Source organism: Petromyzon marinus, unplaced genomic scaffold (genome assembly GCF_048934315.1).
Source record: "Petromyzon marinus isolate PM22_M1 ecotype Great Lakes invasive population unplaced genomic scaffold, UKy_Petmar_22M1.pri1.0 PM_G_Scaffold_39, whole genome shotgun sequence".
Taxonomy (NCBI): domain Eukaryota; kingdom Metazoa; phylum Chordata; class Hyperoartia; order Petromyzontiformes; family Petromyzontidae; genus Petromyzon; species Petromyzon marinus.
The window spans coordinates 1,937,386-1,951,711 of NW_027422972.1; the positions used below are offsets into that span (position 1 = coordinate 1,937,386).

General features: G+C 50.3%; 1 protein-coding gene across 1 annotated transcript in view; it reads right to left on the reverse strand.

Annotated features, from left to right (window-relative positions):
• Positions 1 to 997: 997 nt before the first annotated feature.
• Positions 998 to 14,326, reverse strand: part of LOC142916490 (uncharacterized) — a 108,925-nt gene continuing 95,596 nt past the window's right edge. The window contains exons 4-6 of the mRNA XM_076061621.1: positions 4,221 to 4,636; positions 3,859 to 4,024; positions 998 to 1,496 (exon numbers count right to left, since the gene is read on the reverse strand). Coding sequence (XP_075917736.1) covers positions 1,099 to 1,496; positions 3,859 to 4,024; positions 4,221 to 4,636 — 980 coding nt within the window. The 3' untranslated portion in view covers positions 998 to 1,098. The remainder of the gene's footprint in view (positions 1,497 to 3,858; positions 4,025 to 4,220; positions 4,637 to 14,326) is intronic.

A 14,326-nucleotide genomic window follows, 5' to 3' on the forward strand; every position in this document is an offset into this window, starting at 1 on the left:
CAAATTTCTCCAGGAAAATGTTAGCTATAACCGGAGATAGGGGGGAGCCCATTGGGGTGCCCTCACTTTGTTTGTAGAAAGTTCCATTCCAAGTGAAGTATGTATTGGTTAAACAGTGTCTCACCAGGGGGGGGTACCTCATTGTTTAGTCCTTGATGAACCAAGTCTGCAATGATTGCGATGGTGTCAGGTACAGGAACCTTGGTGAATAAGGAAACTACATCAAAACTGACAAGCAGGTCGTCTGGGGACAGGGAAATACCCTTGATTGTCGATACCAGGTGAGTAGAATTTTGTAACGGAGAGGTGGTTTTTCCAGTGAAAGGACGCAGGATTTTGGACAAAAAACGAGCCAGTTTGTAGGTGGGGGAGTTGATAGTAGAGACGATGGGACGAAGGGGTCTATCTACTTTATGTATTTTTGGTAAGCCGTATAATCTTGGTGGCCTGGCAGCAGAAGGCTTCAACGAAAACTGTTTAGATTGATCAATTAATGCGGTTGAATCAGAAATTATTTTGTTGGTTTGTGTGACGAGGCTGTTGGTGGGATCTCTTTTTATTATTGTTTAACTACCATCGTCGAGTAATTCTTTAATTTTGGTGTTGTATTCTATTTTATCCATGATGACAGTAGCATTGTCCTTGTCAGCTGAGAGGACTACAATATCATCCCTCTTTTTTAATTTATATAATTCAAAACGCTCATCTTTGCTGAGGTTGCTAGCTGCCATCTTAGCGTTTTTGAGGGTTGCAGCGATTTCAGATCTTGCTACGTCTGCAGCGATGTGACCCAGGCCCCTGCGAGCAATGTCTACTTGGGCAATTATATCATGGGTGTCTGTGTGAGTAGTCTAGGGGTGTCTGTGTGAGTAGTCTATGGATCTCTGCGTGAGTAGTCTATGGGTCTCTGTGTGAGTCTATGGGTCTCTGTGTGATGAGTCTATGGGTCTCTGTGTGAGTAGTCTATGGGTGTCTGTGTGATGAGTCTATGGGTCTCTGTGTGAGTAGTCTATGGGTCTCTGTGTGAGTAGTCTATGGGTCTCTGTGTGAGTCTATGGGTCTCTGTGTGAGTAGTCTATGGGTCTCTGTGTGAGTAGTCTATGGGTCTCTGTGTGATGAGTCTATGGGTCTCTGCGTGGGGCAGTGCCAATTCTCACCGATGACAGAGAGGTTGACCCTCCCCTCGAAGTTACCGTGGGGGAAGGTGGCCACGTGACAGAGGAAGAGGCCCCCGTCGCCAGCCCCCACGTCCAGCAGCTCCAGAGAGACGTCGCCGGGAGGCCCCCCAACGCGGAACCGCAGTCGGCCCGCGAGGGACGAGTTGGAGTACGCCGTGCCGTGCAGCGGGCTGAGCGCGGCCAAATTGGCCCCCGCCCAGACGTCGTCACGGGAGGCCTTCAGCCAGTTGGCCTGCACCATCACCACGGCCGCACCCCACAGGACGCAGCGCTGCAGCGCCACCTTCTGGCCGTCCGTGTCGACACCCACACGAGGGGCTGGGTGGGAAGACCACACAGAGACCCATAGAGTGCTCATAGAGACCCATAGACTACTCATACAGACCCATAGACTACTCACGCAGAGACCCATAAACTACTCATAGAGACACCCATAGACTACTCACGCAGAGACCCATAGACTACTCACGCAGAGACCCATAGACTACTCACGCAGAGACCCATAGACTACTCACGTAGAGACCTATAGACTACTCATAGAGACCCATAGACTACTCACGCAGAGACCCATAGACTACTCATAGAGACCCATAGACTACTCACGCAGAGACCCATAGACTATTCAAGCAGAGACCCATAGACTATTCACACAGAGACCCATAGACTACTCACGCAGAGACCCATAGACTACTCATGGAGACCCATAGACTACTCATAGAAACCCATAGACTACTCACATAGAGACCCATAGACTACTCACGCAGAGACCCATAGACTACTCACGCAGAGACCCATAGACTACTCACACAGAGACCCATAGACTACTCATAGAGACCCATAAACTACTCACATAGAGACCCATAGACTACTCATGCAGAGACTCAGACTACTCATAGAAACCCATAGACTACTCACGCAGAGACCCATAGACTACTCACGCAGAGACCCATAGACTCATCACACAGAGACCCATAGACTACTCACGCAGAGACCCATAGACTACTCACGCAGAGACCCATAGACTACTCATAGAGACCCATAGACTACTCACGCAGAGACCCATAGACTATTCACGCAGAGAACCATAGACTACTCACACAGAGACCCATAGACTACTCACGCAGAGACCCATAGACTACTCATGCAGAGACCCATAGACTACTCACGCAGAGACCCATAGACTACTCATAGAGACCCATAGACTACTCATAGAGACCCATAGACTACTCACGCAGAGACCCATAGACTATTCACGCAGAGACCCATAGACTACTCACACAGAGACCCAAAGACTACTGACGCAGAGACCCATAGACTACTCATAGAGACCCATAGACTACTCATAGAGACCCATAGACTACTCACGCAGAGACCCATAGACTATTCACGCAGAGACCCATAGACTACTCACACAGAGACCCAAAGACTACTGACGCAGAGACCCATAGACTACTCATAGAGACCCATAGACTACTCACGCAGAGACCCATAGACTACTCACGCAGAGACCCATAGACTACTCACGCAGAGACCCATAGCCTACTCATAGAGACCCATAGACTACTCATACATACACCCATAGACTACTCACACAGAGACACATAGACTACTCACGCAGAGACCCATAGACTACTCACGCAGAGACCCATAGACTACTCATAGAGACCCATAGACTACTCACGCAGAGACCCATAGACAACTCACGCAGAGACCCATAGACTACTCATAGAGACCCATAGACTACTCACACAGAGACCCATAGACTACTCACGCAGAGACCCATAGACTACTCACGCAGAGACCCATAAACTACTCACGCAGAGACCCATAGACTACTCACGCAGAGACCCATAGACTACTCACACAGAGACCCATAGACTACTCATAGAGACCCATAAACTACTCACGCAGAGACCCATAGACTACTCACGCAGAGACCCATAGACTACTCATAGAGACCCATAGACTACTCACACAGAGACCCGTAGACTACTCACGCAGAGACCCATAGACTTCTCACACAGACACCCATAGACTACTCACGCAGACACCCATAGACTACTCACGCAGAGACCCATAGACTACTCACACAGAGACCCATAGACTACTCACGCAGAGACCCATAGACTACTCATAGAAACCCATAGACAACTCACGCAGAGACCCATAGACTACTCACGCAGAGACCCATAGACTACTCATACAAACCCATAGACTACTCACGCAGAGACCCATAGACTACTCACACAGAGACCCATAGACTACTCATAGAAACCCATAGACTACTCACGCAGAGACTCATAGACTACTCATAGAAACCCATAGACAACTCACGCAGAGACCCATAGACTACTCACGCAGAGATCCATAGACTACTCACGCAGTGACCCATAGACTACTCATAGAACCCCATAGACTATTCACGCAGAGACCCATAGATTAACCACTCAAAGACCCATAGACTTCTCACGCAGAGACCCATATACTACTCATAGAAACCCATAGACTACTCATATAGAAACCCATAGACTACTCACGCACAGATCCACTCAGAGACCCACAAAACTACTCACACAGAGACCCATAGACCACTCATAGGGATCCACAAGACTACTCACACAGAGACCCACTTCACACGCACAAAAATACCTCTCACTCATTGACCAAGTCACCCACTCACCCAAGGTGCTGTGTGGTGGACGGACGGAGACACACGACAGTGGAGACCACTCCCCTGCCTTCCACTGTGGCAAGTCGGCTACCATTCTCACGCGGACGCAGTACTCATCCTCGCGTCCCGGCAGAAGCATCATTTGGTGTTGGTACCGGCATCCGATGAAGCGCTCCTGGCAGTAATCATCAGTAGTAGCAGCAGTAGTAATAGTAGCAGCAAAAGCATCATCAGTAGTAGTAGCATCATCAGTAGTAGTGTCATTGGTAGCATCATCATCATCAGTAGCAGCATCACCACCCACCCACTCAACCACACACATCTCCCGCCACAACCTCCCTACCCCCGTCACAACTCCGGCAACCTCTCACCGTGAGTCGAACGCCGCCTCGTGTTGAGATGTCAACCTGATGGTGGAACTTCACGTCATGGGACACCAGCGCCCTCCACCCACGCCCGACGGAGACCAACAACGACAGCTTCCACACCTCCGGCTCTCCGTCAACCGCCGCCTCCAACTCCCAAGCCTCCCCAGGACCATCGTCATCACGGCGGTCATCATCACCGTCGTCACGGTCATTGTCATCACCGCCGTCAGGGTCACCGTCATCACCGCCGTCACGGTCATCGTCATCATCATCGTCACGGTCATCGCCGTCGTGGTTGTCGTTGTAGCCATCATCGTCGTTGTCTTCATCGTCACCCACAACACCGCACTCCTCATCCTCCTCCTCCCCCAGCGTCAGTTTGTCGAGCCTCAGGGTGAACGACGGAGCGCTGAGCACAGCTGAGACACGGGAGAGGGGGGGGTCATGGCGAGGGATGTTTGTATGATCTCCCCCTGTCCTATAGAGTGAGTGGAGATTGTGTGATCTCCCCCTGTCCTACAGAGTGAGTGAGTGGAGTTTGTGTGATCTCCCCCTGTCCTACAGAGTGAGTGGAGCCTGTGATCTCCCCCTGTCCTACAGAGTGAGTGCAGTCTGTGATCTCCCACTGTCCTACAGAGTGAGTGGAGTTTGTGTTATCTCCCCCTGTTCTACAGAGTGAGTGAGTGGAGTTTGTGTGATCTCCCCCTGTCCTACAGAGTGAGTGGAGTTTGTGTGATCTCCCCCTGTCATACAGAGTGAGTGAGTGGAGTTTGTGTGATGTCCCCCTGTTCTACAGAGTGAGTGGAGTTTGTGTGATCTCCCCCTGTCCTACAGAGTGAGTGGAGTTTGTGTGATCTCCCCTTGTTCTACAGAGTGAGTGAGTGGAGTTTGTGTGATCTCCCCCTGTCCTACAGAGTGAGTGAGTGGAGTATGTGTGATCTCCCCCTGTCCTACAGAGTGTATAGAGTGTGTGTGATCTCCCCCTGTTCTACAGTGAGTGAGTGGAGTTTATATGATCTCCCCATGGTTCTACAGAGTGAGTGGAGTTTGTGTGATCTCCCCCTGTCCTACAGAGTGAGTGAGTGGAGTTTGTGTGATCTCCCCCTGTCCTACAGAGTGAGTGGAGCCTGTGATCTCCCCCTGTCCTACAGAGTGAGTGAGTGGAGTCTGTGATCTCCCCCTGTCCTACAGAGTGAGTGGAGTTTGTGTGATCTCCCCCTGTTCTACAGAGTGAGTGAGTGGAGTTTGTGTGATCTCCCCCTGTCCTACAGAGTGAGTGGAGTTTGTGTGATCTCCCCCTGTCATACAGAGTGAGTGAGTGGAGTTTGTGTGATCTCCCCCTGTTCTACAGAATGAGTGAGTGGAGTTTGTGTGATCTCCCCGTGTTCTACAAAGTGAGTGGAGTTTGTATGATCTGCCCCTGTCCTACAGAGTGAGTGAGTGGAGTTTGTGTGATCTCCCCCTGTCCTACAGAGTGAGTGGAGTTTGTATGATCTTCCCCTGTCCTACAGAGTGAGTGGATTTCGATTTAAAGCTTTCGTGACTGCAATGATTCATCTTCTTTGGTTCTTTCGGTAAAGTCACGTAGAATGATAATAAAATAAAAAATTGATAAAATAAAATAACACAATAATATTCTCACGACGTTTCGGCCACAACACAAGCGGCCTTCATCAGGTGAAGGGGGGCGAGACTGTCTGGTAGGACAGCGCTGGAGTGTCCACTCCAGCGCTGTCCTACCTCCAGCGCTGTCCAGCGCTGTCCTACCTGGAGTGTCCACTCCAGCGCTGTCCTACCAGACAGCGCTGTCCTACCAGACAGTCTCGCCCCCCTTCACCTGATGAAGGCCGCTTGTGTTGTGGCCGAAACGTCGTGAGAATATTATTGTGTTATTTTATTTTATCAATTTATTATTTTATTATCATTCTACGTGACTTTACCGAAAGAACCAAAGAAGAGTGAGTGGAGTTTGTGTGATCTCGCCCTGTCCTACAGAGTGAGTGAGTGGAGTTTGTGTGATCTCCCCCTGTCCTACAGAGTGAGTGGAGTTTGTGTGATCTCCCCCTGTTCTACAGAGTGAGTGAGTGGAGTTTGTGTGATCTCCCCTTGTCCTACAGAGTGAGTGGAGTTTGTGTGATCTCCCCCTGTTCTACAGAGTGAGTGAGTGGAGTTTGTGTGATCTCTCCCTGCCCTATAGAGTGAGCGAGTGGAGTTTGTGTGATCTCTCCCTGTCTACAGAGTGAGTAGAGTTTGTGTGATCTCCCCCTGTTCTACAGAGTGAGTGGAGTTTGTGTGATCTCCCCTGTCCTACAGAGTGAGTGGAGTTTGTGTGATCTTCCCCTGTTGTGCAGAGTGAGTGGAGTGTGTGTGATCTCCCCCTGTCCTACAGAGTGAGTGAGTGGAGTTTGTGTGATCTCCCCCTGTCCTAGAGAGTGAGTGAGTGGAGTTTGTGTGATCTCCCCCTGTTCTACAGAGTGAGTGGAGTTTGTGTGATCTCCCCCTGTCCTACAGAGTGAGTGAGTGGAGTTTGTGTGATCTCCCCTGTCCTACAGAGTGAGTGGAGTTTGTATGATCTCCCACTGTCCTACAGAGTGAGTGGAGTTTGTGTGATCTCCCCCTGTTCTACAGAGTGAGTGAGTGGAGTTTGTGTGATCTCCCCTTGTCCTACAGAGTGAGTGGAGTTTGTGTGATCTCCCCCTGTTCTACAGAGTGAGTGAGTGGAGTTTGTGTGATCTCTCCCTGCCCTATAGAGTGAGCGAGTGGAGTTTGTGTGATCTCCCCCTGTCTACAGAGTGAGTAGAGTTTGTGTGATCTCCCCCTGTTCTACAGAGTGAGTGGAGTTTGTGTGATCTCCCCTGTCCTACAGAGTGAGTGGAGTTTGTGTGATCTTCCCCTTCCCCTGTTGTGCAGAGTGAGTGGAGTGTGTGTGATCTCCCCCTGTCCTACAGAGTGAGTGAGTGGAGTTTGTGTGATCTCCCCCTGTCCTAGAGAGTGAGTGAGTGGAGTTTGTGTGATCTCCCCCTGTTCTACAGAGTGAGTGGAGTTTGTGTGATCTCCCCCTGTCCTACAGAGTGAGTGAGTGGAGTTTGTGTGATCTCCCCTGTCCTACAGAGTGAGTGGAGTTTGTATGATCTCCCACTGTCCTACAGAGTGAGTGAGTGGAGTTTATGTGATCTCCCCCTGTCCGACAGAGTGAGTGAGTGGATTTTGTGTGATCTCCCCCTGTCCTACAGAGTGAGTGGAGTTTGTGTGATCTCGAACTGTCATACAGAGTGAGTGAGTGGACTTTGTGTGATCTCCAACTGTCCTACAGAGTGAGTGGAGTTTGTGTGATCTCCCCCTGTCCTACAGAGTGAGTGAGTGGACTTTGTGTGATCTCCCCCTGTCCTACAGAGTGAGTGGAGTTTGTATGATCTCCCCCTGTCCAACAGAGTGAGTGGAGTTTGTGTGATCTCGCCCTGTCCTACAGAGTGAGTGAGTGGAGTTTGTGTGATCTCCCCCTGTACGACAGAGTGAGTGGAGTTTGTGTGATCTCCCCATGTCCTACAGAGTGTGTGAGTGGAGTTTGTGTGATCTTGACCTGTACTACAGAGTGAGTGAGTGGAGTTTGTGTGATCTCCCCCTGTCCTACAGAGTATATGGAGTTTGTGTGATCTCCCCCTGTTCTACAGTGAGTGAGTGGAGTTTGTGTAATCTCCCCCTGTCCTACAGAGTGAGTGCGTGGTGTTTGTGTCATGTCCCCTTGTCCTACAGAGTGAGTGAGTGGAGTTTGTGTGATCTCCCCCTGTCCTACAGAGTGAGTGGAGTTAGTATGATCTGCCCCTGTCCTACAGAGCGAGTGAGTGGAGTTTGTGTGATCTCCCCCTGTTCTACAGAGTGAGTGAGTGGAGTTTGTGTGATCTCCCCCTGTCCTACAGAGTGAGTGGAGTTTGTGTGATCTCCCCCTGTTCTACAGAGTGAGTGGAGTTTGTGTGATCTCCCCCTGTCCTACAGAGTGAGTGAGTGGAGTTTGTGTGATCTCCCCCTGTTCTACAGAATGAGTGAGTGGAGTTTGTGTGATCTCCCCGTGTTCTACAGAGTGAGTGGAGTTTGTATGATCTGCCCCTGTCCTACAGAGTGAGTGAGTGGAGTTTGTGTGATCTCCCCCTGTCCTACAGAGTGAGTGGAGTTTGTATGATCTTCCCCTGTCCTACAGAGTGAGTGGAGTTTGTATGATCTCCCCCTGTCCAACAGAGTGAGTGGAGTTTGTGTGATCTCGCCCTGTCCTACAGAGTGAGTGAGTGGAGTTTGTGTGATCTCCCCCTGTACTACAGAGTGAGTGGAGTTTGTGTGATCTCCCCATGTCCTACAGAGTGTGTGAATGGAGTTTGCGTGATCTAGACCTGTACTACAGAGTGAGTGAGTGGAGTTTGTGTGATCTACCCCTGTCCTACAGAGTGTATGGAGTTTGTGTGATCTCCCCCTGTTCTACAGTGAGTGAGTGGAGTTTGTGTAATCTCCCCCTGTCCTACAGAGTGAGTGCGTGGTGTTTGTGTCATGTCACCTTGTCCTACAGAGTGAGTGAGTGGAGTTTGTGTGATCTCCCCCTGTCCTACAGAGTGAGTGGAGTTTGTATGATCTGCCCCTGTCCTACAGAGCGAGTGAGTGGAGTTTGTGTGATCTCCCCCTGTTCTACAGAGTGAGTGAGTGGAGTTTGTGTGATCTCCCCCTGTCCTACAGAGTGAGTGGAGTTTGTGTGATCTCCCCCTGTCCTACAGAGTGAGTGCGTGGTGTTTGTGTCATGTCCCCTTGTCCTACAGAGTGAGTGAGTGGAGTTTGTGTGATCTCCCCCTGTTCTACAGAATGAGTTAGTGGAGTTTGTGTGATCTCCCCGTGTTCTACAGAGTGAGTGAAGTTTGTATGATCTGCCCCTGTCCTACAGAGTGAGTGAGTGGAGTTTGTGTGATCTCCCCCTGTCCTACAGAGTGAGTGGAGTTTGTATGATCTTCCCCTGTCCTACAGAGTGAGTGGAGTTTGTGTGATCTCGCCCTGTCCTACAGAGTGAGTGAGTGGAGTTTGTGTGATCTCCCCCTGTCCTACAGAGTGTGTGGAGTTTGTATGATCTTCCCCTGTCCTACAGAGTGAGTGGAGTTTGTATGATCTCCCCCTGTCCAACAGAGTGAGTGGAGTTTGTGTGATCTCGCCCTGTCCTACAGAGTGAGTGAGTGGAGTTTGTGTGATCTCCCCCTGTACTACAGAGTGAGTGGAGTTTGTGTGATCTCCCCATGTCCTACAGAGTGTGTGAATGGAGTTTGCGTGATCTAGACCTGTACTACAGAGTGAGTGAGTGGAGTTTGTGTGATCTCCCCCTGTCCTACAGAGTGTATGGAGTTTGTGTGATCTCCCCCTGTTCTACAGTGAGTGAGTGGAGTTTGTGTAATCTCCCCCTGTCCTACAGAGTGAGTGCGTGGTGTTTGTGTCATGTCACCTTGTCCTACAGAGTGAGTGAGTGGAGTTTGTGTGATCTCCCCCTGTCCTACAGAGTGAGTGGAGTTTGTATGATCTGCCCCTGTCCTACAGAGCGAGTGAGTGGAGTTTGTGTGATCTCCCCCTGTTCTACAGAGTGAGTGAGTGGAGTTTGTGTGATCTCCCCCTGTCCTACAGAGTGAGTGGAGTTTGTGTGATCTCCCCCTGTCCTACAGAGTGAGTGCGTGGTGTTTGTGTCATGTCCCCTTGTCCTACAGAGTGAGTGAGTGGAGTTTGTGTGATCTCCCCCTGTTCTACAGAATGAGTTAGTGGAGTTTGTGTGATCTCCCCGTGTTCTACAGAGTGAGTGAAGTTTGTATGATCTGCCCCTGTCCTACAGAGTGAGTGAGTGGAGTTTGTGTGATCTCCCCCTGTCCTACAGAGTGAGTGGAGTTTGTATGATCTTCCCCTGTCCTACAGAGTGAGTGGAGTTTGTGTGATCTCGCCCTGTCCTACAGAGTGAGTGAGTGGAGTTTGTGTGATCTCCCCCTGTCCTACAGAGTGTGTGGAGTTTGTGTGATCTCCCCCTGTTCTACAGAGTGAGTGGAGTTTTTGTGATCTCCCCTTGTCCTACAGAGTGAGTGGAGTTTGTGTGATCTCCCCCTGTTCTACAGAGTGAGTGAGTGGAGTTTGTGTGATCTCTCCCTGCCCTATAGAGTGAGCGAGTGGAGTTTGTGTGATCTCCCCCTGTCATACAGAGTGTGTGAGTGGAGTTTGTGTGATCTCGACCTGTACTACAGAGTGAGTGAGTGGAGTTTGTGTGATCTCCCCCTGTCCTACAGAGTGTATGGAGTTTGTGTGATCTCCCCCTGTTCTACAGTGAGTGAGTGGAGTTTGTGTAATCTCCCCCTGTCCTACAAAGTGAGTGCGTGGTGTTTGTGTCATGTCCCCTTGTCCTACAGAGTGAGTGAGTGGAGTTTGTGTGATCTCCCCCTGTCCTACAGAGTGAGTGGAGTTTGTATGATCTGCCCCTGTCCTACAGAGTGAGTGAGTGGAGTTTGTGTGATCTCCCCCTGTTCTACAGAGTGAGTGAGTGGAGTTTGTGTGATCTCCCCCTGTCCTACAGAGTGAGTAGAGTTTGTGTGATCTCCCCCTGTTCTACAGAGTGAGTGGAGTTTGTGTGATCTCCCCCTGTCCTACAGAGTGAGTGGAGTTTGTGTGATCTCCCCCTGTTCTACAGAGTGAGTGAGTGGAGTTTGTGTGATCTCTCCCTGCCCTATAGAGTGAGCGAGTGGAGTTTGTGTGATCTCCCCCTGTCATACAGAGTGTGTGAGTGGAGTTTGTGTGATCTCGACCTGTACTACAGAGTGAGTGAGTGGAGTTTGTGTGATCTCCCCCTGTCCTACAGAGTGTATGGAGTTTGTGTGATCTCCCCCTGTTCTACAGTGAGTGAGTGGAGTTTGTGTAATCTCCCCCTGTCCTACAAAGTGAGTGCGTGGTGTTTGTGTCATGTCCCCTTGTCCTACAGAGTGAGTGAGTGGAGTTTGTGTGATCTCCCCCTGTCCTACAGAGTGAGTGGAGTTTGTATGATCTGCCCCTGTCCTACAGAGTGAGTGAGTGGAGTTTGTGTGATCTCCCCCTGTTCTACAGAGTGAGTGAGTGGAGTTTGTGTGATCTCCCCCTGTCCTACAGAGTGAGTAGAGTTTGTGTGATCTCCCCCTGTTCTACAGAGTGAGTGGAGTTTGTGTGATCTCCCCCTGTCCTACAGAGTGAGTGAGTGCAGTTTGTGTGATCTCCCCCTGTTCTACAGAGTGAGTGGAGTTTGTATGATCTCGCCCTGTCCTACAGAATGAGTGAGTGGAGTTTGTGTGATCTCCCCCTGTTCTACAGAATGAGTGAGTGGAGTTTGTGTGATCTCCACGTGTTCTACAGAGTGAGTGGAGTTTGTATGATCTGCCCCTGTCCTACAGAGTGAGTGAGTGGAGTTTGCGTGATCTCCACCTGTCCTACAGAGTGAGTGGAGTTTGTATAATCTTCCCCTGTCCTACAGAGTGAGTGGAGTTTGTGTGATCTCGCCCTGTCCTACAGAGTGAGTGAGTGGAGTTTGTGTGATCTCCCCCTGTCCTACAGAGTGAGTGGAGTTTGTGTGATCTCCCCCTGTTCTACAGAGTGAGTGAGTAGAGTTTGTGTGATCTCCCCCAGTTCTACAGAGTGAGTGAGTGGAGTTTGTGTGATCTCCCCCTGCCCTATAGAGTGAGCGAGGGGAGTTTGTGTGATCTCCCCATGTTCTACAGAGTGAGTAGAGTTTGTGTGATCTCCCCCTCTTCTACAGAGTGAGTGGAGTTTGTGTGATCTCCCCCTGTCCTACAGAGTGAGTGAGTGGAGTTTGTGTGATCTCCCCCTGTCCTACAGAGTGAGTGAGTGGAGTTTGTGTGATCTCCCCTGTCCTACAGAGTGAGTGGAGTCTGTATGATCTCCCACTGTCCTACAGAGTGAGTGAGTGGAGTTTGTGTGATCTCCCCCTGTCCGACAGAGTGAGTGAGTGTACTTTGTGTGATCTCCCCCTGTCCTACAGAGTGAGTGGAGTTTGTGTGATCTCCCACTGTCATACAGAGTGAGTGAGTGGACTTTGTGTGATCTCCAACTGTCCTACAGAGTGAGTGGAGTTTGTGTGATCTCCCCCTGTCCTACAGAGTGAGTGAGTGGACTTTGTGTGATCTCCCCCTGTCCTACAGAGTGAGTGGAGTTTGTATGATCTCCCCCTGTCCAACAGAGTGAGTAGAGTTTGTGTGATCTCGCCCTGTCCTACAGAGTGAGTGAGTGGAGTTTGTGTGATCTCCCCCTGTACTACAGAGTGAGTGGAGTTTGTGTGATCTCCCCATGTCCTACAGAGTGTGTGAGTGGAGTTTGTGTGATCTAGACCTGTACTACAGAGTGAGTGAGTGGAGTTTGTGTGATCTCCCCCTGTCCTACAGAGTGTATAGAGTTTGTGTGATCTCCCCCTGTTCTACAGTGAGTGAGTGGAGTTTGTGTAATCTCCCCCTGTCCTACAGAGTGAGTGCGTGGTGTTTGTGTCATGTCCCCTTGTCCTACAGAGTGAGTGAGTGGAGTTTGTGTGATCTCCCCCTGTCCTACAGAGTGAGTGGAGTTTGTATGATCTGCCCCTGTCCTACAGAGTGAGTGAGTGGAGTTTGTGTGATCTCCCCCTGTTCTACAGAGTGAGTGAGTGGAGTTTGTGTGATCTCCCCCTGTCCTACAGAGTGAGTGGAGTTTGTGTGATCTCCCCCTGTTCTACAGAGTGAGTGGAGTTTGTGTGATCTCCCCCTGTCCTACAGAGTGAGTGCGTGGAGTTTGTGTGATCGCTCCCTGTCCTACAGTGCGTGAGTGGAGTTTGTGTGATCTCCCCCTGTTCTACAGTGTGAGTGGAGTTTGTGTGATCTCTCCCAGTCCTACAGAGTGAGTGGAGTTTGTGTGATCTCCCCCTGTTGTGCAGAGTTAGTGGAGTGTGTGTGATCTCCCCCTGTCCTACAGAGTGAGTGAGTGGAGTTTGTGTGATCTCCCCCTGTCCTAGATAGTGAGTGAGTGGAGTTTGTGTGATCTCCCCCTGTTCTACAGAGTGAGTGGAGTTTGTGTGATCTCCCCCTGTCCTACATAGTGAGTGAGTGGAGTTTGTGTGATCTCCCCTGTCCTACAGAGTGAGTGGAGTTTGTATGATCTCCCACTGTCCTACAGAGTGAGTGAGTGGAGTTTGTGTGATCTCCCCCTGTCCGACAGAGTGAGTGAGTGGACTTTGTGTGATCTCCCCCTGTCCTACAGAGTGAGTGGAGTTTGTGTGATCTCCCCCTGTCCTACAGAGTGAGTGAGTGGAGATTGTGTGATCTCCCCCTGTCCTAGAGAGTGAGTGAGTGGAGTTTGTGTGATCTCACCCTGTTCTACAGAGTGAGTGGAGTTTGTGTGATCTCCCCCTGTCCTACAGAGTGAGTGAGTGGAGTTTGTGTGATCTCCCCTGTCCTACAGAGTGAGTGGAGTTTGTATGATCTCCCACTGTCCTACAGAGTGAGTGAGTGGAGTTTGTGTGATCTCCCCCTGTCCGACAGAGTGAGTGAGTGTACTTTGTGTGATCTCCCCCTGTCCTACAGAGTGAGTGGAGTTTGTGTGATCTCCCACTGTCATACAGAGTGAGTGAGTGGACTTTGTGTGATCTCCAACTGTCCTACAGAGTGAGTGGAGTTTGTGTGATCTCCCCCTGTCCTACAGAGTGAGTGAGTGGACTTTGTGTGATCTCCCCCTGTCCTACAGAGTGAGTGGAGTTTGTATGATCTCCCCCTGTCCAACAGAGTGAGTGGAGTTTGTGTGATCTCGCCCTGTCCTACAGAGTGAGTGAGTGGAGTTTGTGTGATCTCCCCCTGTACTACAGAGTGAGTGGAGTTTGTGTGATCTCCCCATGTCCTACAGAGTGTGTGAGTGGAGTTTGTGTGATCTAGACCTGTACTACAGAGTGAGTGAGTGGAGTTTGTGTGATCTCCCCCTGTCCTACAGAGTGTATGGAGTTTGTGTGATCTCCCCCTGTTCTACAGTGAGTGAGTGGAGTTTGTGTAATCTCCCCCTGTCCTACAGAGTGAGTGCGTGGTGTTTGTGTCATGTCACCTTGTCCTACAGAGTGA